Here is a 25228-nt window from a genome sequence, read left to right on the forward strand (position 1 = left end):
ATGAACTGGCCTCAACTACCTTCTGTGGCAGAGAATTCCACAGATTCGCCACTCTCTGTGTGAAAAATGTTTTTCTCATCTCAGTCCTAAAAGATTTCCCCCTTATTCTTAAACTGTGACCCAGGGAACTAAATGCTTCCAATACATAGACTACTTACTACAGGCACCTTAAGGTTAAAAAAAAACACCATTGCCTTCCTTATAAATTCGTTCAAATCCACAAAATGGAAGCATGAACAGAGCTCTCCCAGACCCTCATTCCAAGCACAAGGAAAGACACAAAGTGTCTGAGTATCTCAGCAAGTCAGGCTGCATCTCTGGAGAATATGGATAGGTGACGTTTCAGGTAGGGATCCTTCTTCAGATTAATCCTGATCTACAATGTTACCTATCCATGTTCTCCAGACTTGCCGCCTGACCCACTGGGTTACTGTTGCACTTTGTATCCTGTTCTGTAAACCAGCATCTGCAGTTCCTTGCTTCTTCATCCTCAGCACAGGGCCTGAATTAGCTTGGCTCTGATAGGCAGGCTACATTGTTCCCCTGCCCAACACCGTACTCCTGAAAAAGATGCTCTGTTCTGTCCTTTGGGATTACCCAATGGATGGTGGAAAAGAGTCAAAGAGGTGCTCAAAATTTCCTTGAGCAAATAAATACAATATCCCCACAGGTTTCTGAGAATCCTTTGCCCATGATCACTCAAAGTGGAAAAGGAACAGGCACCACAGTGGCACAGTGGTAGAGTTGCTGCCTTACAGTGCTTGCAGCGCCGGAGACAGGGGGTTCAATCCCGACTACGGATGCTGTCTGTACGGAGTTTGTATATTCTCCCCGTGACCTCGTGGGTTTTGCCCGAGATCTTCGGTTTCCTCCCACACTCCAAAGACATCCAGGCTTGTAGGTTGATTGGATTGGTATAAGTGTAAATTGTCCCTAGTGTGTGTAGGATAGTGTTAATGTACGGGGATCACTGGTCAGTGCGGTCTCGGTGGGCCGAAGGAACTGTTTCCGCGCTGTATCGCCAAAATGAAAAAAATTAAAAACTAAAGGAGGACCTGGGATGATATTGTGAACCTACAATCCAAGCACCAGGATCCCACTGAAGCTCAGCATTACTGGCAGAATGTGTGGACCAGCTGGCAAATGACTATCCCATCCACCCTCTCAGCCATTTGTGCAAGAGCCTGCAATGGCAACAAGGATTCGTCAGCTATTTCAGCACTCATAGAAACCCAAAGGAAGCAAGTTATCATCAGTGCTGAAGAAGTGCCTATGAAGAAGGGTCACTCCCTTAGAATTACCATGCAGTTAAACATTACAGCTCAAGAATAATTAATACGTCATTAAAACATATGCCACAGCTAACTTCTGCTTATTCTTATTGACTTTTCCTGCATCTCTGAAAAAAATAAACATCTTAAAGTTGATTTCTCGTGGAATCATACATTCAAAAGAGATATGGATTCATATGTTAGATTGGTTCATATCCATTTGATTAACCTATTTACCAATGAAGCACATGAAGTGATACTTCCTGAGTTGCACTAAGATGCATATTTGTGTCTGCTGGGACAGATTCCACAGGTACCAGCCTGTGACAACATATTCTATTTCGACTAGTAGACCTGAATATCACCTCCTAAATGGTTCTTTAAAACACATTGAAAGCAAGATGTACTGAGGGTAGGGACTTCAATGTCCATCACTGTGAAATGCATCATAATACCACCACTTAAAGTCATAGCTACTAGGCTGCATGTGGTGCAGGTAGTTAGCGATCTAGCATGAGGGACATAGTTGACTTCATCCTCATTAATTTACTTGTGAAGATGCATCCGTCTATGATAGAATTGATTGAAGTGACGAGTGAAAACACATTAGCGAGACAAAGTCCCATCTTCACATTGAGAACTCCTTCCATTATGTGTGTGGCACTAGAATTATTCTAAATGAGATTGACTCTGAACAGAATCGGCAACTCAATTGTGTTAAAGACTTTTTTTAAGACTTCCAGATCCCATGCGAATTATGTGAAGTGTGATAGATCATGTTCGATGTATTAATTTTAATATAAGACATAGAGAGTGAGGCCAAGCCCACTGGTATACGTGGATGATCATCAAACAAAGTATTAAGATCTAATATTTTCGTAAGAGGACTTATTTCTAGACCTTGGAAAAATTGATTTAGTATTTCACTTGGACTGCACCCATATTGACATTTGCCACAGTGGACTGAAAAATGTTCATGACCACTCATAAGATGGAATTGATAAGAAACTTGACAACTTGGGGTTTCATATTTTTTTATTGACAATTTTGTCTTACTCAATGCTGCAAGTTTCTGCACCATCACAATATGGTATTCAAAATGATGGCATGGATGACAACGCAACGCATAATTAATGAACTCTTCGCTTTGTGACCCAGCTGTTCTAGAATAGCTGTGGATCAAGAGCAAGTTGGTTGACTGAAACTCACAGGGTTTCCACTTCTCATCCAGGTGTAAAATTGCTGCTGAGGATTGACTGCCTTTTGTCTAGTCCTCACTTCTATTTAAATTATGGAAACATGAGTCAAGAATACAATTCACAGTGATAGCTTTACACCTGACTAGCAAGTTGAAAACATATATTGCGGCAAAGACCAATTGATTGGGGATTGACTCCAAATGATGAGATTGCTTGCACAGTCTGAAATTGTGAGCTGCAATATTTTCACATACATCAATACAATCAAAGCCATTATCTGTTCATGTACAAACATGGGCACAAAATGTTGGACTAACTCAACGGGACAGGCAGCATCTCTGATGAGAAGGAATGGGTGACTTTTTGGGTCGAGACCCTTCTTCAGTCTGAAGAAAGGTCTCGACCTGTACCATCACCCATTCCTTCTCTCCAAAGATGCTGCCTGTCCCGCTGAGTTACTCCAGCATTTTGTGTCTATCTTTGGTTTAAACCAGCAACTGCAGTTCCTTCCAATTTGTTTATAACAGGTTCCTTTGAAATTTGTGAAAAACATCTTTATATGGATATTGTGAGTGAATAAATGTAATGGTAGACTGAGCAATGTTTCATAATCACCACAAATCTGAAAAGAGGCAAAGGTTGACAACTGCCCATGTTTAGGGGATATTTATTATGGCCCACTTTTAGTAAAAGTAAGTTACACTCATCTCATGCCCAACAGTGACACTTCAACATGAATGATATAATTCAAATGATACTAATACAATTGTAGAGTATGATTATGAAAACTAAAGATGTTTTTTCCAGATTTATTTGTTGATTTTGAATGTTTTCTGCTCAATGCTTTATGTATTTTTAGGGCAGTTTTCTTGAGGAGATTTAACCATTTCATCAGCTTGAATCTTATACTTCTCCAGGATCTCATGCAGGTGATTAATGACATCTTCTGGTAGGTGTCGTTCTCTTGACAGAATCCAAGCATATTCTACACGACTCCAAGAAAACATTCGCTGTTGAAAGCAGGAGTAAACCAGCGAATAACTGGTGTAGTCAGTGGACAATATGATGTACGGGACAAAGGAGAACTCTGCAGAAACATACCACCCAAAATGTTAATCAGGATTAAAGCAAGTTATTTCCATTTTACTAACTATACACAAAATTATCCTCAACGAATGATGCTTTAAAATTAGAATAAATGGCAAACAACATGCAAAATATCTGCATCAGATGCACATATCTTTCAAGTCCCTAAGTTGCCTAATTAGTTAATTTTTCATGTGTAGATATTTAACAAAACAGTTTCACTGTTGTCAAAAAAAAAGATTAAAAATGAGAAAAAAGAGAAAACAAGTTAGTTTTCAGTCGTGGAAAAGGCCACAATGCTTCTTTGTCTGTGGGGGCTGTTGCGAATGCAAAGCTGTGAGACATGGCCAACAAATACTAATAGAGAAAATTAATCTGATGTAAAACAGAGGCAGGCAAAAATGTTCAGACACAATCAGAAGGAAAGAGGAAATGGAAATCTAAAATGAAAAAAAAACCTCTATTGAATTGTAAAGGCTGCAATAGGCCTGGACTGAAAATGAGATATTCTTCTCCAAGCTGTCATGGCCTCGTTATAACAGGGCATGAGGTCATAGATTGAAAAATGAGAGTGGGGCTACATTAGAAATTAAAATGGCGGATACAGAGGATTGAATGTACTTTCTCCGCAAAGCGATTACATAATATATATTTGGTTTCTCCGGTGTTTTAGGGAGATCACATTATAAACACCAAGGCATTGCACTAGATTGGAAGAAGTGCAAGTGAATTGCTGCTTGGTCCAGATCCATGGACGGTGCAAGCACAGGAGATGCAACACCAGTCCCTTCATCTCTTCCCTTCCTAATATCACAGGCTCAACACCAGCTTAAGAAACAACACTTGATCCAAATGAAACATTATACAAGTTGAAAAGAAAGTACATACCAGCCATTTCTGGAATACTTATGAATGGAAGTCCCGCTGAATTAACAAAACAAAGGGAAGGTTAGCACAAACAGTAAAAACTAGAATTAAGAATATGCATTACTTTATAGGTAAAAGCATTGAAACTCAGCCTAAATTGATGCCTCTCTCTCACGCTTTCTAAAGAAAGCTGAGAGTGGCACATACCTGACCAAGCAATGGATATTGTAAAACATTGCACTTTCAAAAAGAAACATCAAAACTTAATATTGAGTATCTGCATATTTTAAACGAAATGCACAAAAATTAATACAAGAATGGACATAGTTTTCTTACAATATTTTAATAACACAATGACAAAAAATAGTTGTATTATCTTGCTCGATTGTTCAATAGGACTGAATGGGTCTGGAATCCTTATAATATAATATAATACATATACATTTTTTGGCTGTTGAGTAGAGCAACTACTCGTGGATAAAAACAGCCAGACATAAAAACAGTTTTTATCCACGAGTAGTTGCTCTACTCAACAGCCTAAAATCTGTAGCCTCCCTTTGATCTGATATTTTGTTGGTTCACATGCTTGATCAATGGTGTTTTATCATTAATGTTTTATTATTATGAATGTTTAGTGTTTTCTGAATCATTCGTAACTGTCACTGTATGTCATGTTGTTACTTGTGGGTGGAGCACCAAGGCAAATTCCTTGTATGGGAATACTTGGCCAATAAACTTACTTACATCTAAAATATAATAACTATAAAATATAATAAATATAATATAATATAATAATTCTGTTTCTCTTTCCACAGGTATGACCTGACCTATGAAATATGTCCATAAGATCATAAGACATAGGAGTAGAATTAGGCCAATCAGCCTATTAAGTCTATTCAATCATGGCTGATCTATGTTTTCCTCTCAACCTCATTCTCTTGCCTTCTCCCCTTGATCTTTGATACCCTTCCTAATCAATCTTAGCCTTAAAAATACCTAATATATTTCCTCCACAGCTGTCTGTAATAATGAACTCCACAGATTCATTATCCTCTGACTAAAAATATTCCTCCTCATCTCCATTTTGAAGGTACATCCTTTTATTCTGAGGCTATGCCCTTTGGTTCTATACTCTCCCAATACTGAACATCAATTCCACATCCACTCATTCTAGGCCTTTCATTATCCGGAAGGTTTCAATGATATCCCCCCATCCCTCTAAGCTCCAGCAAGTACAGTCCCAGAGCTGTCAAACGCTCATCGTATGTTAACTCAGTCATCCCTGGGATAATTCTTGTAATCCTCCTCTAGACCCTCTCCAAAGCCAGCACATCATTCCTCAGATGTGGGGCCCAAAACTGCTCACAATATTCCAAATGTGTCATCACCGGTGTTGGATAAAGACTCAGCATTCTTTCCTGCTCAATTTCCAGCATTTCCTGCTTCTGTTTAAGATGTTCCCTTTTTTTAATTTCCATTTACTGATATACTGCCTGTCTGACATCAGGATGCAGATAACCTCCAGCTGAACATCAGAAGCTCCGAGGCTGACATTTTCAGTCTCTGCTATAAATTCAAATTTCAAGAGCTCTGAAAGATGTGCCATTTTTTTCAGCCTAGAGTGCTACTTGAAATCTGGGGATAAACTATTAGTTTGTCATCTAAATCAGTGCTCATTGGGTCAGCCAACATAGAGTCACAGTGTGGAAACAGGCCGCTCGGCCCAACTTGCCCACGCCAACCAACATGTCACATCTACACTAGTCGCACATGCCTGTGTTTGCCTATATCATTCTAAACCTATCCTATCCATGTACCATGTTTAAATGTATTTTAAATGTTGTGATAGTACTCTGACAACTCTTTCCATATACCCACCACCCTTTGTGTAAAAAGGTTTCCCCTCAGTTCGCTATTAAATCTTTCCCCCCTCACCTTAAATCTATGTCCACTTGTTTTTGATTCCCCTACCCTGTGCATTTACCCAGTCTAATCCCCTCATCATCTTATACAACTCTACAAGATCATCCCTCATCCTCTTGCAGTCCAAGAAATAAAGTTTCACCCTGCTCAACCTCTCCCTATAGCTCAGGCCCTCGAGTCCTGGCAACATCCTCGTAAATCTTCTCTGCACCTTATCCACTTTAACAACATCTTTACTGTAACATCTTTTCTATAACAGGGTGACCAAAACTGCACACAATAATCGAAACGTCGATTATTTCAAAAATAATCGAAAGAAGGATTTTTTTCCTTATATCTCCCCTTGTATTTACCTAGTTCAAACGCCCTTCCAATTTCATTGGAACCATGACCTCGCAGTGCAATGTTATCAGTACTGTTAGTTTGCAACCCTTAACTGCAGCTCAATACTGGCACAAAAGATTGCAGATGCTGGAATCTTGAGCAAAATAAAAAGCGCTGGAGGAACTCAGCGTGTCAGACCGCATCTGTGGAGGGAAGTGGACAGACAACATTTCGGATTGGGACACATCTTCAGGTTGATGGTGTAGTGTAAATGAAGTTGGGGAAGTGAGTTAGGGGTGGGTCAAAGCCTGGCAAGTGATAGGTGGACATGGATACGGGGAAGGGAGAGGCTTGATAGGCAGATTAATGGTTTTAGTGTTAAAACGATACGGAAAGATATCTCTGACCAAGATGAAATGGAGAAATAAGAGTGGCAGATAATGAAAGAAGGGGAGGAGTGAAATGTAAAGCTGGAGCAAGGGTTATGGATCAAAGAGCCAGTGGAAGGGTAAAGAAGAGGGATAACAGGGAAATTGAGGGACTTGGAGTAGGGAGAGATGGAAGATGAGCAAACAGAAGAGGGGACAGGAACAGATTGACAGGGTAGTTGCACACAGTGTGTGTACAGGGGGTGGGGAAAGAAGTAAGAAGTGGGGGTTAGAGGTTTTACTTGAAATTGGAGAATTCGATGCTCATACCATTAGCTAATAAGCTACCCAAGCGGAATATGAGGAGTTGATCTTCCAGTTTGTGTGTGGCCTCACTCTGACATGGGAGGAGGCCAAGGCAGAAAGGTCAGTATGAGAATGAGAAGGGGAGCTAAAATGGCTGGCAATCAGAAAATCCAGCAGTGTTGGGGGACACAGCATAAGTGTTTGTGGAATAGTTGCCTTGCCTGTGCCTTGTCTCTTCGATGTAGAAGAGGACACATTGGGAGCACCGAGTGAAGCACTGTCTCTCCTGTAAGAACGATTGGGGTTCTGGATGAAAGTAAGGGAGGAGGTGCAGGGACAAGTTTTACAGTTCCAGCTCAGGTCAATTAATGCCAAACAAAGCAACTTAAAATGACCTAAATTTCTCCTGCTTGATGTTCGATGCATGTTCATAAAAAAAACATATGTATGTCATAGAGTCATGGAAGTATGCAAGTATGGAAACAGGCCCTTCGGCCCAACTTGCCCATACCAGCCATATGTCAAGACATATTTATCAGGAACTTTCCCATTCTATGGAATATGGATAAGAAGATTTAAAAATTATGACCTGTGTTCGAAGTTATGAGATCTATACTTATGTAACAATCTTTCCAGGTTTGCAATGAAGTCATTTTGAAGCACAGCTTGTTAAACTGTTAATCATATGTCACAAGTATTTCAAAGTGCATCATACGGGCACTACTATTGTCTATTTATTTGTTTGTTTTTTACATAAATACTGAACTTTTCTCTGCTGTTATTATGAGTTTTACAGAGTAATATCTTTACATATCTGTTGTGCTGCTGCAAGTAAGAATATTGTTGTTCCGTTTCGCGACATATGACAAAAAAACAATGTCTCTTCTCAAAAAATATAAGATCAGGGGACATACTGTAAAAAAAAAATTTTTAAATAAGCAGTGGCTGGAGAAACTCAGCAGGTCAGACAGCAACTCTTGAGAACATGGGCTGGTGATGTTTCAGGTTGGGACCCATCTTTAAACTCTAAAGGGTCCCCACCCGAAAAGTCTGAAGAAGGGTCCTAAACTTAAACACCACCTATCCACGTTCTCTAGAGATGCTGCCTGACCCACTGAGTTACTCCAACACTTTGTGCCTTTGTTTGTAAACCAGCAACTGCAGTTCTTTTTTTCTACATAAATTATTTTTGATGGTGGAGGCCAATAAAATCAGAACTTGGTGTTATTGGAGATCTAGGGAGATAAAGGCAAGCCCCTTCTCTCTGCAAGAGAATACTTGAAGGGTGGTTTGTAAGATGGCGTGCTCCTTTCATAATTTAAATCTGGTGCAGTGGTGCAGCTGATGGATCTGCTGTTTCATAGTGCCAGAGAACCCTAACTTTGTGCACTGTCAGTGTGGAGTTTGCATGATCACTCTCATCCAGGTGATCTGGTTTCGTCCCACATCTCAATGATGTGTGGGTTTGTAGGTTAATTGGCCTCAGGAAATTATTCCTAGTGCAAAAGGATTGGATGAGAAAGTGGGACAACATAGAATTAGTGCGAATGGTAGATCAACAGGTATGAGCTCGATGAACCAAAGAGTCTTTTTCCATAGATAGGCACAAAAAGCTGGAGTAACTCAGCAGGTCGGACATTTCAGGTCGAGACCCTTCTTCAGGGTAAAAAGAAACAAGAGATATGTTTCCATGCTGCGTCTCTACACGAAACGAAACTAAATTTACGTAGGTCCTCTATATACTCCCATTGAAGGAACGGGAGTATCACAATACTTCACTATTTTGAGCAGACCTAGGAAAGAGCTTTTCAAGACATGGTTGAAGTGTCACATGCTTTTCCAAGGCTTTGAGCACAATTTTCAAACTTTTTCTCCATCTCCCTGGTAATTTCATCACTTGGAATAGAGTGTCTGCTATCAGGTGACATATTATTCTTCCTCAGACATGATGTAGTTACGTAGGATATCATCTTAAGTACTAGCATGGTACAGGTGGGATCACTGACATTTCAATGCCCCAGCCAATGTGTAACAACCAAGTCACTTCATTTTTAAGTTTGCTTAGAAGTAGCCGAGGAGAAGCCAAAAGGTGATTAATATTATGGAGAAAGTTGGCAATCATTAAAACAATAAAGATATATTTCTCCCATCTTTGTATACTTACATCTATATTGAAGAGTAGCTGTTACATTCAAACGTGTTGGAGCTAGTTCTCCCTGATAATATTGCAAAGAGCCATTCTCCCTGGAAAAAAACACATATTTATTGGTTTTGAATGAAACGAATAATGTTTCCAGCGTTACCATATTTTTGAGGTTTCAAGAGCAGCCAGTGAACATCTGGATCAATCAGCAGAGGAAGGTAACTGAAGAATTTGTTCATCATTCAATTATCCATGTTGCATTGCAGGATCCATTTAATTCACTAAAGGGACATGTTTAGACCGTCTACAGAACAAAATGTTTACTGACTGTGTAGCAGAATTTATTTCTTACTTATGATGCAGAAGGCTGTGGAAACTAGGGATTTCAAGTGATGTCCTGAAATATATCTATCTTACAAAAAAGAGGAGATGCTGGCAGTCATGAAGAGCATAAAGGTGGAGAGGTCCCCAGGACCTGACCAAATATTTCCTAGTACATGTGGGAATCCATTGTAATGCTGCAAGGTAAATTACATTTCACTGCACCTTATGGTGCATGTGACAAATAAATTTGAACTTGAACGAATCCAGGGAAGAAATTGCTGGGTTCCTAGCATTGATATTTGCATCATTGTTAGCCACAGGTGAGATACAGGAAGATTCGAGGGTGCCCAATGCTGTATTTTTTCAAGGGCTAACCATAGAACCACAGGCTAAAGCCTAATACGTGCTGTTGTTAACGGAGAGGATTGTGAGACTCAAGATCCAGCTGCATTTGGAAAGGCAAGGACTGATTAGCGAAAGCCAATGCAGCATTTCTCATGGGAAATCCTGCCCCTTAAATTTGATTGAAGTTTTTGAAGAGGACAGACAAGGTCGGGGTGGTGGATGTTATCTCCATGGACTTTAGCAAGGACTTTGACAAGGCTGCATATGGTAGAATAGTCCAGAAGGTTAGATCACATGGGATCCAGGGTAAGCGAGCCAAATGGATAAGAACGTTGTCTTGGTGATGAGAGTAAGAGGGTAGAAGTGGAGGCTTTTGTTTCCAAATTAAAGGCTTGTGACCAATGGTGTTTAATGGGGATCCATACTTAATCCCTGTAGTTTGCCATCTATATTACCGATTTGGGTATCAATGTAGTTGACATGGTTCGTAGATTTCAAGCTGACACCAAAATTGGTGGGTGCAGGAGACAGTAAAGGTTATTTAAGATTACTGCAGAAACTAGATAAACTGGAAAAATAGTCCAGAGAATGGTAGATGGAATTTAACTCGGTCAAATGTGAAGTGATGCATTTGGGATGAAAACCAGGGCAGGGAATGCACAATAGATGACAGGGTCCTGGGGACTGTTGTGGAGCAGAGAGGCCTAAGGGAACATGTGCCTAATTCCTTGAAAATTGCAACATAGATAGACAGGGTGGTAAAAAAAAGGCATATGACATGCTTGTGTTCTTCAGTCAGTTCATAGACTGGTTGGGATGTCATGTTATAGCTGTCTAAGACATTGAGGAATACAGTTGACTGTGTAAAGTTCTGGTTGCCTAGCTACAGGAAGGATATTATTAAATTAAAAAAAGTACATACAAGATCCCCAAGGATGTTGCTCAGATGGGATGGCTTTAGATATAAGGCTGGGACTATTTTCCCTGGAGAATAGGAGTGGGTGAGGGGTGGTCTTACAGAGGTACATAAAATCACGAGAGACACAGATAAGGTCACAGTATTTTTCCCAGGATAGAGGGGTTTAGTAGAAGGGGGGGGAAGATAGACACAAAATGCTGGAGTAACATCAGCGGAACAGGCAGCATCTCTGGAGAGAAGGAATGGTTGACATTTCGGGTTGAGACCGTTCTTCAGACTTAGTAGAAGAGTGGGTGAGTTTAATGATTCCAGGGAATATTAAAAAATAAGTTATCAAAAAAGCAATCTTGTTTAATGTTTCTAATTAAGCTCAATTAATTTGGTAACTATATACCAAACCATTATTGCTGATATAGTCCAATTTTTCAGTGTAAATCTTTCCACATCTACATGCACATTTATAAACAACAAGCATATTGTAAATTAAAAAACATTCTTAATATTATGATTTTATTTGACATGCGTAGAATATTTCCTTTCCTTAAAATCATTATCAATTGTGTGCCACGTCTTGTCAGTCCATATGTCCAAAAGGTGATTGGTGGAATGTGGCAATTCTCAATTGCACCAACTTCCCTGTATGGCCTCACAAAGCGACCCATGAAACCACATAGACATGGTTGTAAAACGTTGAGATGTAGAAACAAAGAACTGCAAATGCTGGTTTATATCAAAGATAGACACAAAGTGTTGGATTAACTCAGCAGGTCAGGCAGCATCTCTGAAGGAAAAGGCCAGGTGGCGTCTCGGGTGGGGACCCTTCTTCAGACTGAAATTAGTGGGTGGAAGTTGAGAAGATGGGAAATGGAGAACAGTTGAGAATGGGCGTTTTTAGATTTTCTTTCTAGTGTTACGCCATCTCAAAGTCCATGAACTTCACTTAATGCATGGAGTGTGTATCCAATTTTATAAATTGCCAATTACAGAGGCATTGAGTTAAACAGCATGGAAACAACCACTTTGCCCAACTTGCCCATTCAGACTAAGATGCCCGATCTACACAAACCCCACCTGCCTGCAGTTGGCCCACATCCCTCTCAACCTTTCCTTAGGCCCACATCCCTCTCAACCTTTCCTTAGGCCCACATCCCTCTCAACCTTTCCTTCCCTAACCATGTACATGTCTAAATATCTTTTAAATGTCGATCCAGAGAACCATTTTACTCTTCACATGAAAGAGTTGATGTCCAATGGAAGTGAAGCAGGTGAGCAGTTAAAAACAGGAGCAAACCGAGCTCGAAAATCTCACTCTTGAGAAAAATACAATCTGCTGGAGGACCTCAGTGGGTCAGGCAGTGTCTGGGAAGGGAAATGGATAATTGACATTTTGGGTTGTGATCCTTCTTCAAACTGATGGAGCAGCTGGAGGGCAACTGAGGGGCATGAGCTGGTAAATGGTTGATCGATCCAGGTAGTCCAGAAGGTTGATTGGAAGATGAGACACGTAGGGGAGAGAAGGGTGGAGATGCTAACCAAGGCTGGAGAAGATAAAAGGGTGTAAATGGTGAGAGATGATAAGAAAGAAAAGGCGAGGAGAGTAATATAGAACTGGAGGGAGGGATGTGTAGGAAGGAACTGCAGATGCTAGTTTAAACCAAAGATAGTCACAAAATGCTGGCGTAACTGGAGAGAAGTAATGGGTGACATTTCGGGTCGAGACCCTTCTTCAGAGGGATGATGGGTGGAAGGGAATTGTGGAAACAAAATGGGGGACCCTTAGTAGGGAGGAGTGGGTGATGAGCAGATGTAAGGATTTACCTGAAATTGGAGAATTCAACATTCTTGCTATTGGGTCTTAGTCTAACAAAGGAGGTGCTGTGGTTCCAGTTTGTACATGGCCTCACTCAGTGGCTATTTTGGAGGCCAAGGACAGACACGTCACATGGGACTGGTGAGGGGAATTGAATGTTCAAGCTGACCTCTCACTCCTCTAGGTTTCCCATTTTACTTCTCCACTCTCCCCTGTTCCCATCCATCCCTTCCTATAGTTGAACATTTTACTCCCTATTCACACCCCCTTTGCCTTCTCTACTTATCACCTCCAGCCTTGGTTCCTATCTTCACCTTCTCTCCCCCACATGACTCAAGTGCTAATCAGCTCCTTACCTGGATCCACCTATTACTTCCCAGCGCTTGCCCCATCTCTTCCCACACCTCATTCTACATGGTATATTTTGTCAACTCCATCAGTCTGAAGAAGGGTGCCAACCATAATATCCATTTCCCACCATGGATGCTGCCTGACCTGTTGAGTAGTTCCAGCATGTTGATTTTACTCAAGATTCCAGCATCTGCATACTCTCTTGCCTCCAAATCCCATTCCTTTCATTTCACCAGAAACCAAATTTATCTCCACTGAATCTATAGCAAGGACAAACTGGTGAGGTCCTGCTTTATGTAAACAGATTGTGTCCTTAGGCCCAGCTGCCATTTTAACCAGTGAGCCCAGCATGGATATCACCTGGTTTCCCCAAAAAGTGAAGATGGTAGAATTAAGAAACAGAACTCGAGTGCCAATACTAACAAGTTTTTGAATTTTCCTCAGAATGACATAGATTGCGCATCTGTATAATGCACGAAAAAGCACAGCAACTCATTTCTCTTTGTTGGTCTGTTAGAACCCCCATGATATTAAATGTCTTTATTAAATCTTAACCTAGCTTTTCTGCCTGAAGAATAGACACACCCGTTCAAATCAAGCCCCTCATCTACACCATCCACTTTCCAGCACCATCTAATTCATTATTTTTTGCAACTTCTCCGTTGCCTTTGGACTTTTATTAAATGCAGTTCAAACATTCAATAGAGTTGTACCAGAGAAATCACTTTTGGCCCATCATGTTCTTTTTGACCTTTTTGCCTATCTGCACTAATCACATTTGCCCATATTAGGACTGTACCCTTCTATGCCGTCATTTTAAGTGGCTATCCAAGTACCTCTGAAATGGTATGATTGTATTTGATTCCACCACTTTCTCCGGCAGCGTGTCCAGATACTGTGTAAAAAACAACTTCCCATCAGATCCACTTTAAAATTCCAACCTCTAACCTCAAACCCATGTCCTCATGTTTTTAATATCCCCATCATGGGGAAAAGATTCCATTTAGCTAACCTATCTCTATGCCTTTTATTTACTCGGAAAATAGACACAAAATGCTGGGGTAACTCAGCAGGATAGGTGGCATCATTGAAGAGAAGGAATAGGTGATGTTTCGGGTCGAGACCCTTCTGTCTGAAGAACTGTCTGAAGAAGGGTCTTGACCCGAAACGTTGCCCATTCCTTCGCTCCAGAGAAGCTACCTGTCTTGCTGGGTTACTCTAGCATATTGGTAGTGTCTAACTTCAATGTAAACTGGCATCTGCAGTTCCTTTCTACACCTTTTATGTCAGGTCACTCTCAGCCTCCTTTGCTCCAATGAACTGAAGCCCAGTTGATCTAATCTCTCTAAAATCCTCCAATCTATGCAACATTCTGGTGAATCTCCTCTGAGCTCTTTCCAGCACAATCAAATCTTTCCTAGAGTGCACCAAACAAAATTGCATAAAACACACCAAGTGGAGCCTAACCAGTGTTTTGTAAAGTTGTAACATAACATCCCAATCTATGCCACAACTAATGTAGGCATATGGTTTCTTCAGTAGCCTATTGACCTATGTTATCATTGGATTGTTAATATGTTCTCCTTTCACTTGGGTTTCATTTTTGCCTTATTTTGGTTCTGTAGAGAAATCAGTTAAAAAACTTAATAGAAAACTTGGTAGTGACACCTGCACAAAGTAACTTGTTAGTAACATTTTGCTGAGGATAGTAATGCAAATGTTGGGCTTTGGCTGTTCTGGAGTAACCAAACAGAATTTATACTGAACAAGGCTTTGGTATCTGTACAAATATAATCCAAACTAGCTCCAAGAGCTGCTTTAGAGGTCCTGATTTTAAAACTGCATGCTTTACCAGTCCAAAATGTTAGAACATTTATACCTTTGACTTTTGTCTTGTTTTTTTCTCCATAGATGTGTGGAATACTTACAACCTCTCCATTGTAGTAAGCTTTATCCAACCATTAGTCTGCAGGCTGTATTTTTCTGTAACGCATTCACCGGAAACAAAATGTGTGGGAAGTCGTTCAATCTCATGCCATACCCCCATGTACTATGGAAAATAAAACATATTGGTTTATTTTGGCTGTGTATATGGATCACAGACCTGGAAAATAATTCAAAGGCCAACAAATTCAACCAGTTCAGAAGCCCTCTCATCTTCAAATTATTCCAAAGTGAAGAATCAGGTAGTTTCTGTGCTTGGGGTGTAATCATTGTTTTCTTACAATTCATTTATACAGCAAATTCTGAAACAGCAAATGACAATTTGATATCATGTTTATGGTTATCAGGTATTACATTGGAGAAATAAAATAAGTTAATTGACAAAAATGTGCAACCTTTTGTGTACCTGAAAATCAGATGGATCTTTGCCTACAATTTCATCCAAAACACTTTCCCTCAAGTAAACCAGTGCGCCCTTGGAACTGCACCAAAGTGGCAAAATCGTATAAATGTTCAGAATTTATTTGAAACCATCTGGTCTCATTGTAGACTTCAGACCAATGAGCCAAATTAAGAAAAGAGAAACTAATGATCTGCAGATAGACACAAAATGCTGGAGTAATGCCCCTGTCCCACTTAGGAAACCTGAACGGAAACCTCTGGAGACTTTGTGCCCCACCCAAAATTTCCGTGCGGTTCCCGGAGGTTTTTGTCAGTCTCCCTACCTGCTTCCACTACCTGCAACCTCTGGCAACCACCTGCAACCTCCGGGAACCGTATGGAAACCTTGGGTGGGGCGCAAAGTCTCCAGAGGTTTCCGTTCAGGTTTCCTAAGTGGAACGGGGCATAACTTAGCAGGGCAGGCAGCATCTCTGTATAGGAATGGGTATTGTTTCAGGTCGAGACCCTTCTGTCATCTGCCTTGTGTTTAAAGCATTAATGTCCACCCTAAACCATAAACACATTTACAGAGTCAAAAGGATTGATTTCCTACTATATCAAAAATACAATTGAAGATTTTTTTAAATTAAGGAATAAATATCTCTTTTGATACTGTTGCAGCAATGCCCTCAAATGTTGAATCTGATAGTGTTGCTGAGGTCTCTTGGAAAACACACCCTATGCATGAATTCAACTGGCACCAACATTATTTCAAGAACATCTGGAACTGCAGATGCTGGTTAATGAAAAAAGTCACAAAGTGTGAGTAATTCAGCAGGTCAGGCAGTACCCCTGTAGAATGTGGTTAGGAAACGTGATCAGTCTGAAGATGGGTCTCGATCCGAAACGTCACCTATCCATCGCTATTTATGTTTTCCATTCCTGTCGGAAATCCTAGCAATCCCAGATGGGAGTGGCACGGTGGCATAGCGGTAGAGTTGCTGCCTTACAGCGTCAGAGACCCAGGTTCCATCCTAACAATGGGTGCTGTCTGTATAGATTTTGAATGTTCTTCCCCGTGACCAAGTGGGTTTTCTCCAGGTGCTCCGGTTTCCTCCCACATTCCAAAGAAGTTCAGGTTTTTAGGTTAATTGGCTTGGTAAAATTGTAAATTGTCCCTAGTGTGTGTAGGATAGTGTTAGTGTGCAGGGATGGCTGGTCGGTGTGGACTCGGTGGGCCACTGGGCCTGTTTCTACGCTGTATCTCTAAACTAAAACTAAATTAAACTAAACTAATCTTCTTCCAGTGTTAGGAGAGTGACCTATTTCTCCACTGAATCTGCCGATACGATAACCTTGAGAATCAAAAGCTCTAGGTGCTGGAAAACTAAAATAGAAACAAAAACATACTCAGGTCTGCTGGGAAGAGAAACTGAGTCAATGTTTCAGATCAAAGACCGTCCACCTGAACTGGGAAGGAGACGAAAGAAACTTGTTGAGCAGAAGGGTAGGGTGAAACTGGTGACCAGGGGGTTAAAGTGAAAACAAGGTTGCCTAGTCAATGTGTGAATGGGAGCTGTTAGAGGGCAAGAACATAAACAATAGGAATGTAGGAGCAACAAAATACAAAGCAGGAGAGGTTCCCAACAGGTCAGGCTGGGCGTGCCCACCTGAAACCCCAGAATTTAAACCTTCCCCTTAAAAATATTGACCCATTTAATTTTTCAATGATCCAAGCTGCTTCTTTTTTCCCTCAGTTATGCCTTCGTTATCTTGTGAAACAAATTGCTTGTGGCAACTCAGTTCATTCACCAATTGCTCTCATTCAAGTTAAGGGCCTGTCCCACTTGGCGATTTTTTCGGCGACTGCCAACATCATTGACTGACATATCAGGTCACCAAAAATTTTGCGACGTGATGCGCCATGACGCGGCATGATGACGTTTGACGCGCGGTGTTTTTGCAAGTGTCGCAACATTTTTTTTCTTCGCCGCTGGATTTTGAAATGTTCAAAATCTTTTGGCGGCACTGATATGACGCCAGCAGTCACCGAAAAAAATCGCCAACTCTAGGCTCCCTTCCAATCTGAGGAAGGGGAATACTTTCTTTTGGGAATCCTCAACCCAATTTTCATTTGCATTGTAATTGTTGCTTATGAGTTTTGATGTTTTTTACAAAAGAAAACCCATTAACAGTAGAGAACAGTGAGAGAAAGGCAAAACATATGACCCAAGTACTCATCCAATTGATTGAGGTGTAAAAAAAGACATATTGGACTGTCTTACTCTGGCAATCAAATATATAACTACAAAAATGTGAAACATGATCTTAATCTATTTTTTACAATTAGTCAGGGTAAAATTCTTTTATCAACCTCTGGTATATGATTGGATGATTTTGCCTATATTGCATTTTCTAGGAAGGGTTATTGCAATCTGAATAAATCATAACTATGATGAGGACCAGGGCTGGGAACTATATTCAAGCGTATACGTCCTATCGAAAAGACAGACAGGTGGGCAGAGAGGGTGGGGTAGCTCTGTTGGTGAGGAATGAAATTCAGTCCCTTGCGAGGGGTGACATAGAATCTGGAAATGTAGTCAGTATGGATAAAACTGAGGAATTGTAAGGGTAAAAAGACCCTAATGGGAGTTATCTACAGGCCCCCAAACAGTAGCCTGGATATAGGGTGCAAGTTGAATCAAGAGTTAAAATTGGCATGTCGTAAAGTTGTTATGGGAGATTTCAACATGCAGGTAGACTAGGAAAATCAAGCTGGTACTGGACCCCAAGAAAGGGAGTTTGTCAAGTGCATCTGTGATGGATTCTTAGAGCAGCTTGTACTGGAGCCTACCAGGGAGAAGGCAATTCTGGATTTAGTGTTGTGTAATGAACCAGATTTGATAAGGGAACTCGAGGTAAAGGAGCCATTAGGCGATAATTACCATAATATGATATTTTAATCTACAATTTGAGAGGGAGATGAGAAAATCGGAGATGTCAGTATTACAGTTGAACAAAGGGGACTATGCAACCATGGGGGAGGAGCTGACCAAAGTTGACTGGAAAGATACCATAGCAGGCATATCAGTGGAACAACGATGGCAGGTATTTCTTGGAATAATATAGAAGGTGCAGGATCAGTTCAGTCCAAAGAGTAAGAAAGATTCCAAGGGGAGTAAGGGGCGACCGTGGCTGACAAGGGAAGTCAGGGACGGTATAAACATAAAAGAGAAGTATAACATAGCAAAGATGAGCGGGAAGCCAGAGGATTCGGAAACCTTTAAAGAGGAAAAAATTTGTTCAGACCAAAGTTGGACCCTTGAAGACTGAAACAGATAAATTTATTATGGGGAACAAGGAAATGGCAGATGAGTTGAACAGGTACTTTGGATCCGTCTTCACTAAGGAGGACACAAACAATCTTCCTGATGAACTAGTGGCCAGAGGATATGGGATGATGGGGGAATTGAAGGAAATCCACATTAGGCAGGAAATGGTGTTGGATAGACTGATGGGACTGAAGGCTGATAAATCCCCAGGGCTTGATGGTCTGCATCCCAGGGTACTTAAGGAAGTGGCTCTAGAAATTGTGGATGCATTTGTGGTCATTGTCCAATGCTCTATGGATTCACGATCAGTTCCTGTGGATTGGAGGGTAGCTAATGTTATCCCACTTTTTAAGAAAGGCGGGAGAAGAAAACAGGGAATTATAGACCAGTTAGCCTGATATCGGTGGTAGGGAAGATGCTGGAGTCAATTATAAAAGATGAAATAGCAGCACATTCGGATGGCAGTAGCAGGATCGGTCCGAGTCAGCATGGATTTTCAATTGGGAAATCATGCTTGACTAATCATTTGGAATTTTTTGAGGATGTAACTCGGAAAATTGACAAGGGAGAGCCTGTGGATGTAGTGTACCTGGACTTTCAGAAAGCACTTGATAAGGTCCCACATAGAAAATTAGTGAACAAAATTAGAGCACATGGTATTGGGGTAGGGTACTGACATGGATAGAAAATTGGTTGGCAGACAGGAAACAAAGAGTAGGGACTAACGGGTCCCTTTCAGAATGGCAGGCAGTAACTAGTGGGGTACCGCAAGGCTCGGTGCTGGGACCGCAGCTATTTACAATATACATTCATGATTTAGATGAAGGTATTAAAAGTAACATTAGCACATTTGCAGATGACACAAAGCTGGGTGGCAGTGTGAAATATGAAGATACTATGAGGATGCAGGATGACTTGGACAGGTTGGGTGAGTGGGCAGATGCATGGCCGATGCAATTTGATGTGGATAAATGTGAGGTTATGCACTTTGATGGCAAATCTGGAAGGCAGATTATTATCTGAATGGTGTCAGGTTGGGAAAAAGGTGAGTACAATGGGATCTGGGGGTCCTTGTTCATCAGTCTGAAGGAGGGTTTCGGCCCGAAACGTTGCCTTTTTCCTTCGCTCCATAGATGCTGCTACACCCGCTGAGTTTCTCCAGCTTTTTTGTGTACCATTGAAAGTAAGCATGCAGGTACAGCAGGCAGTGAAGAAAGCGAATGGCATGTTGGCCTTTATAACAAGAGGAGTATAGTATAGGAGCAAAGAGGTCCCTCTGCAGTTGGACAGTCCCCCAGTGAGACCACACCTGGAGTATTGTGTGCAGTTTTGGTCTCCAAATTTTGAGGAAGGACATTCTTGCTATTGATGGAGTGCAGTGTAGGTTCACAAGGTTAATTCCCGGGATGGCGGGACTGTCATATGTTGAGAGAATGGAGCGGCTGAGCTTGTATATTCTGGAACTTAGAAAGATGAGAGGGGATCTTATTGAAACATATAAGATTATTAAGTGTTTGGACAGGCTAGATGCAGGAAACATGTTCCCGATGTTGGGGGAGTCCAGAACCAGGGGCCACCGTTTACGAATAAGGGGTAAGCCATTTAAAACGGAGACATGAAAAAACTTTTTCACACAGAGGGTTGTGAATCTGTGGAATTCTCTACCTCAGAAGGCAGTGGAGGTCAATTCTCTGGATCACACGCCTCAGCACTCGTGAGTAAGGCAAGGCAGCGCCTTTACCACCTCAGGCAATTGAGGAAATTCAGAGTGTCTCCGAGGATCCTCCAGTGCTTCTACGCAGCGGCGGTGGAAAGCATCTTGTCCAGGAACATTACCATCTGGTTTGGGAATTGCTCTGCCAAGGACAAGAAGGCTCTGCAGAGAGTAGTGCGTTCGGCCGAACGCACTATGGGAACTTCACTTGCCCCCCTGCAGGAACTATACATCAGGAGGTGCAACTCCAGAGCCAACAATATCATGAGAGACCCCTTCCACCCCTGCAATGGACTGTTCCAGCTGCTACGGTCAGGCAAACGCCTCCGTTGCCATGTGGTGAGAACGGAGAGGTTGAGAAGGAGTTTCTTCCCAGAGGCCATTTGGACTGTAAACGCCTATCTCACCAGGGACTAACTCTACTGAACGTTTTTTCCTTCCATTATTTATTATGTAAAAGAATATGTGTGTTATGATTGTGTTTATAGTTTGTTTGGTTGTTTGGTTGTTTGTCTTTTAGCACAAAGGTCCGCGAGCATTGCAACTTTCATTTCACTGCACATCTCGTATGTGTATGTGACAAATAGACTTGACTTGACTTGACTTGGATGCTTTCAAGAGATTTGGATAGATCTCTTAAAGATAACAGAGTCTGGGGATATGGGGTTAAAGGCAGGAACGGGGTACTGAGTGTGGATGATCAGCTATGATCACGGTGAATGGCGGTGGTAGCTCGAAGGTCCGAATGGCCTATTCCTGCACCTATTGTCTATTGTCTATTATCTATTCAACCCCAAATAAATTCTGCTATTACTGACATGTTAAGCATCTATTTTTGGCCAGCACCAATACAGTGCTGAACACTGTACCAGAGACCTGGGTTTGATGCTGACCTTGGATGCCGTCGGTATGGAGTTTGCACGCCTTCCCTGTGACCATGTGAGTTTCCACTGGGTGCTCTGGTTTCCTCCCATATCCGAAAGATGTGTAGATTGGGGGTTACTTGACCTCTGCAAATTTGCCCCAAGTGTACAAAGAGTGGATGCAAAAGTGGGATAACATAGAACCAGTGAACAGGTAATCAATGGCCCCCGTGGACTCAGTTGACCGAAGGGTCTGTTTCAATCAATATTATAATTTTGAAAATTATGTTGCAATATATTCTTCGTGGGGTCTATTCATGCGTATTATTTTCACTGATAACAAGTCTGTTTTATCAAGAGCAGAACTGAAGTGGGGTAGAAGATTGATTCCACTTGGGTAGCTTACAACCCAATAGTATGGATATTGAATTCTCCAATTTTAGGTAACCTCAAACAAACCCTTTTTCCCTCCACACCCCCCTTTCTCCTTCCAACATGTCCTTTCGAGTGATATTCTCCTGAATCATCTACAAAATGCACTGAAGCGATGAGCCAGAACTACAAAAACTTCACAAACCTGTGATTTTTACCACCAAGGACGGGAGTACCTACAGATTCTCCACCAAGTCACACACTCGTAGTCATTTAGAAATGTATCGCCAGTCCTTTGTCACTGCTGGGTCACAATGCTTGAACTCCCTCCCCAATAACACTGTGAAAGTTACCACCAGCAGTGCTCAATGAGGCAGCTCACCACCACCTTTTCAGCAACAATTTGGGAAGAGGCATAAATGTTGGTTTTGCCATTGATGTTACCCCTGAACATTAAAAAGAATAGAACTCAGCCTTCTCCCATGTTTGCCCAAAGGTAAATGAAAAGATTTCTCTTGTCTTTATCTACATCAGGCAGCCATACAGCCAATGCTTTTGCCCTCTTTAGTGAATCCACTTACCTTCTTTGATCGTGGTGAATAATGTATCAACTCCATGAGAAACACTGAATGGTTTTTATTTAGGATTGTGGTTCCAGTCCAAAGAATCATGGTGATCAGCAGAACTAAAGACCCACAAGGTGAGAGAAACAGATACGTAACCCGTACACCATTCGGCAAGTGCTGCTTATTTTCTTCTGTTAAAGATGCCAGGAATATCTCGTCACATAACAAATGCAAAGATCACATATAGCCACACAATGAACTACTAACCTCACTCAGAGTGAAATTCTGTTGCGATTCTACTTCGGTACACGGAGTCTTTGAAAGCTTGCCACTTGCTCGGGTGAAGCAGATGGCGGAAATAGCCAGTGTCAGCAGAAGCCCCTGCATGTTAGCTTCTTGGCGGCACCTGGAAGAAGAAGCGGATACAAACTGTAGGTTTCTCACACCATCACCCAGATACTTTGGGGGCAGCAATAGAAGGAGACGCGTGAAAACAAATGGAAAAAAAACCATGGGATGGGTGCGTGGGTGGGAGTGTCAATGGGTGTGTGGGTGGGAGTATGGGTGGGTGGGTGTATGGGTGGGTGGGAGTATTAGTGGGTGGGTGGGTGTATGGGTGGGTGGGTGTATGGGTGGTTTGTATGGGTGGGTGGGTCTATGGGTGGGAGTGTGAGTGGGGTGTGGGTGGTTTGTATGGGTGGGTGGGAGTATTTGTGGGTGGGTGGGTGGAAAGGTGGATGGATGGATCAGACTCTGTCTCCCTTTCGCACCCCTGCCTCCAGCATGTAATTCCCAGTTTGCAGTTTCCCTGCTACGTATATTTTCATTCTTTGCTCCTTTTCCATGCGTCTCCGTTTCCTCTGGATGGAGCCGTGCTCTATCTGGGACCCAGCCATTGGCTTGAAGCTCTTTATTAAAGAGTGAATCATCATAACAAGCAGAAGTTTGGCAACGAATTGTGAAGAACTCTTGTCCCCTTCCATAGATTTTCTCAAGGTGTACAGAAATATGGATGAAAATGTCCGCGCATTGTAATCGAGCTCCTTCCTATCATTGCCGTTTAATTAAGTAAAGGGATTTTCTAGTTGAACAGGCGCATGTCATTTGTTTAAATATCTACCAGCCTGAAAGTATTCATTTCCCGTTCACTTTCAGACTCAAAACGTTCTACTGTCAAAAGATAGACGCGAAATGTAACTCAGCGGGTCAGGCAGCATCTATCTCTGGGTGGAAGGAATGGGTGGCGTTTCTGGTCGAGACCCTTCTTCAGACCCCAATGCGCTTCGCCGCGTTTAACCTCCCCGGGTAAGCACCAACCCGTGGTTTATCCTCGACTTTCCGTTCTCCGTTAATATGCGAACAGTTCTTTCCGTCCCAAGAATTCAGTTCTACTTTTATAACGGGGAGACTGTGTGGTGAACATCTTCAGCATTGAACTTAAATATGTTCCACGGGCCGGCGCGTCTATTACACACTCTGTTATTAGCGCCGCTTTAGCAGTTCTCTGCTCATGGGAGCAGGAGCCCCAGCTCTCAGACTGAAACTGCTGGGCTCTAAGCAAAAACCTGACTCCCATCTTGATTCACTTTCCTCACTCCATTCATCTTACAGCCCGCCCGGAAAAATGAATCCGTGGAGGGAAGAACTGGTTTACACCGAGAATAGACACAAAACGATGAAGTAACTCCGCGGAACAGGCAGCATCTTTGGAGAAAGGGAATAGGTGACGTTTTGGGTCGAGACTCTTCTTCCATTAAAAAAAAAACATCCTCGTAAAAAGGGAATCCCATCTATTCCGGCAAAATGCATTGCTCAGCAGGGCAGTTATTTATATCCCTTCAACAGACCGACAATCTCTGCAAACGAAAGGTTTTATGACTTTTGTGGGCTCCTATCTAACCTGATAGAATTCCTCTTGAAATCCGCCACAAAACAAGCCCTCGGATCACCGGCTCTTTCAGCCAAACATATTCCAAAAGAACAGAAGATCAGACACAAATATCGTTTCATGGAGAGCAAGTTTGTCAAAGGAACCCGTCTGATTATATATATATATATATATATATATTATATGTGTGTGTGTATACATATATATATATGTATCCGTCTGATTATGTATGTATCCCCCATATTATAAGAACCCCCCCCCCCATAGCTTACCTGGGAACAAGATGAATGCGTGTTGTGTATTCAGGAGTTGATCCCAGCTGATGTGTGCCACTGTCTGATTCACCGCCCTGCAACGAATCCTTATATCTCTGTCAGCACCCAACCCGGGAAGCAGGTCTCGATGATAGGACAGGTGACAGCAATCCCAGCCCAGCCCAGCCCAGCCCCAGGGAAGATCACTGTCATGCATTCGCCGGTAGCGTGTATGTGTGTCAGCTAAGTCTAGTGCTCGTTCCTAAAATGTGCATTAAATCTATAAAGAGTTATAGAGTGGAAACAGGCCCTTCGGCCCAACTTGCCCACACCGGCCAACATGTTCTAGCTACACTAGTCCTACCTGCCCGCATTTGGTCCATATCCATCCAAACATGTCCTATCCATAATATCTCATTAATATTTCTTAAATCGTATGCATTATTTAGTTCAAACCCCTGGTAGTTTTATGCTCCAAAGATTCGCCATCAAACAGTACTTGTTTCCACCGTTTGTTAGAGATCTAACCAGAGGACATAGCTTCACAATTAAATTTACCCAGTGGAGTATCCAAATCCAAGGCATAGCTATGGGCACGTGCATGGGCCCCAGCTATGCCTGCCTCTTTGTAGGGTACTTCGAACAATCCTTGTTCGGGGTGTACCGTGGCCCTATCCC

The 25228-nt window shown here is 41.9% G+C and overlaps 1 protein-coding gene across 2 annotated transcripts; it reads right to left on the bottom strand.

The window, feature by feature from the left end:
• Nucleotides 1–3120: 3120 nt before the first annotated feature.
• Nucleotides 3121–24694, bottom strand: LOC116979989 (apolipoprotein D-like). 2 transcript variants are annotated; one of them, XM_033032017.1, is made up of 6 exons: nt 24569–24694; nt 22676–22814; nt 15165–15286; nt 9509–9588; nt 4445–4480; nt 3121–3557 (listed from the first exon to the last, which is right to left on the bottom strand). In XM_033032017.1, the coding sequence occupies exons 2-6, from the start codon at nt 22793–22795 to the stop codon at nt 3316–3318; spliced, it is 600 nt and encodes a 199-aa protein (XP_032887908.1). In that variant the 5' UTR covers nt 22796–22814; nt 24569–24694; the 3' UTR covers nt 3121–3315. The 2 variants fall into 2 exon arrangements, with proteins under 2 accessions (XP_032887908.1, XP_032887909.1); XM_033032018.1 differs by lacking the exons at nt 22676–22814; nt 24569–24694 and adding an exon at nt 22424–22593.
• Nucleotides 24695–25228: the final 534 nt, after the last annotated feature.

Source organism: Amblyraja radiata, chromosome 13 (assembly GCF_010909765.2).
Source record: "Amblyraja radiata isolate CabotCenter1 chromosome 13, sAmbRad1.1.pri, whole genome shotgun sequence".
In the NCBI taxonomy this organism is placed as follows: domain Eukaryota; kingdom Metazoa; phylum Chordata; class Chondrichthyes; order Rajiformes; family Rajidae; genus Amblyraja; species Amblyraja radiata.

Bases quoted from the DNA above. Each gene is read 5' to 3' on its own strand.
- LOC116979989 (XM_033032017.1), bottom strand. From the start codon at position 22,795: ATGCAGGGGCTTCTGCTGACACTGGCTATTTCCGCCATCTGCTTCACC. The intron at 9,589-15,164 runs GTAAGTATTCCA...GTTTTTTTCCAG, and splicing joins CTTACTACAATGGAGAGGTT to GGAGAATGGCTCTTTGCAAT. The intron at 3,558-4,444 runs GTATGTACTTTC...ATGTTTCTGCAG, and splicing joins AAGTATTCCAGAAATGGCTG to AGTTCTCCTTTGTCCCGTAC.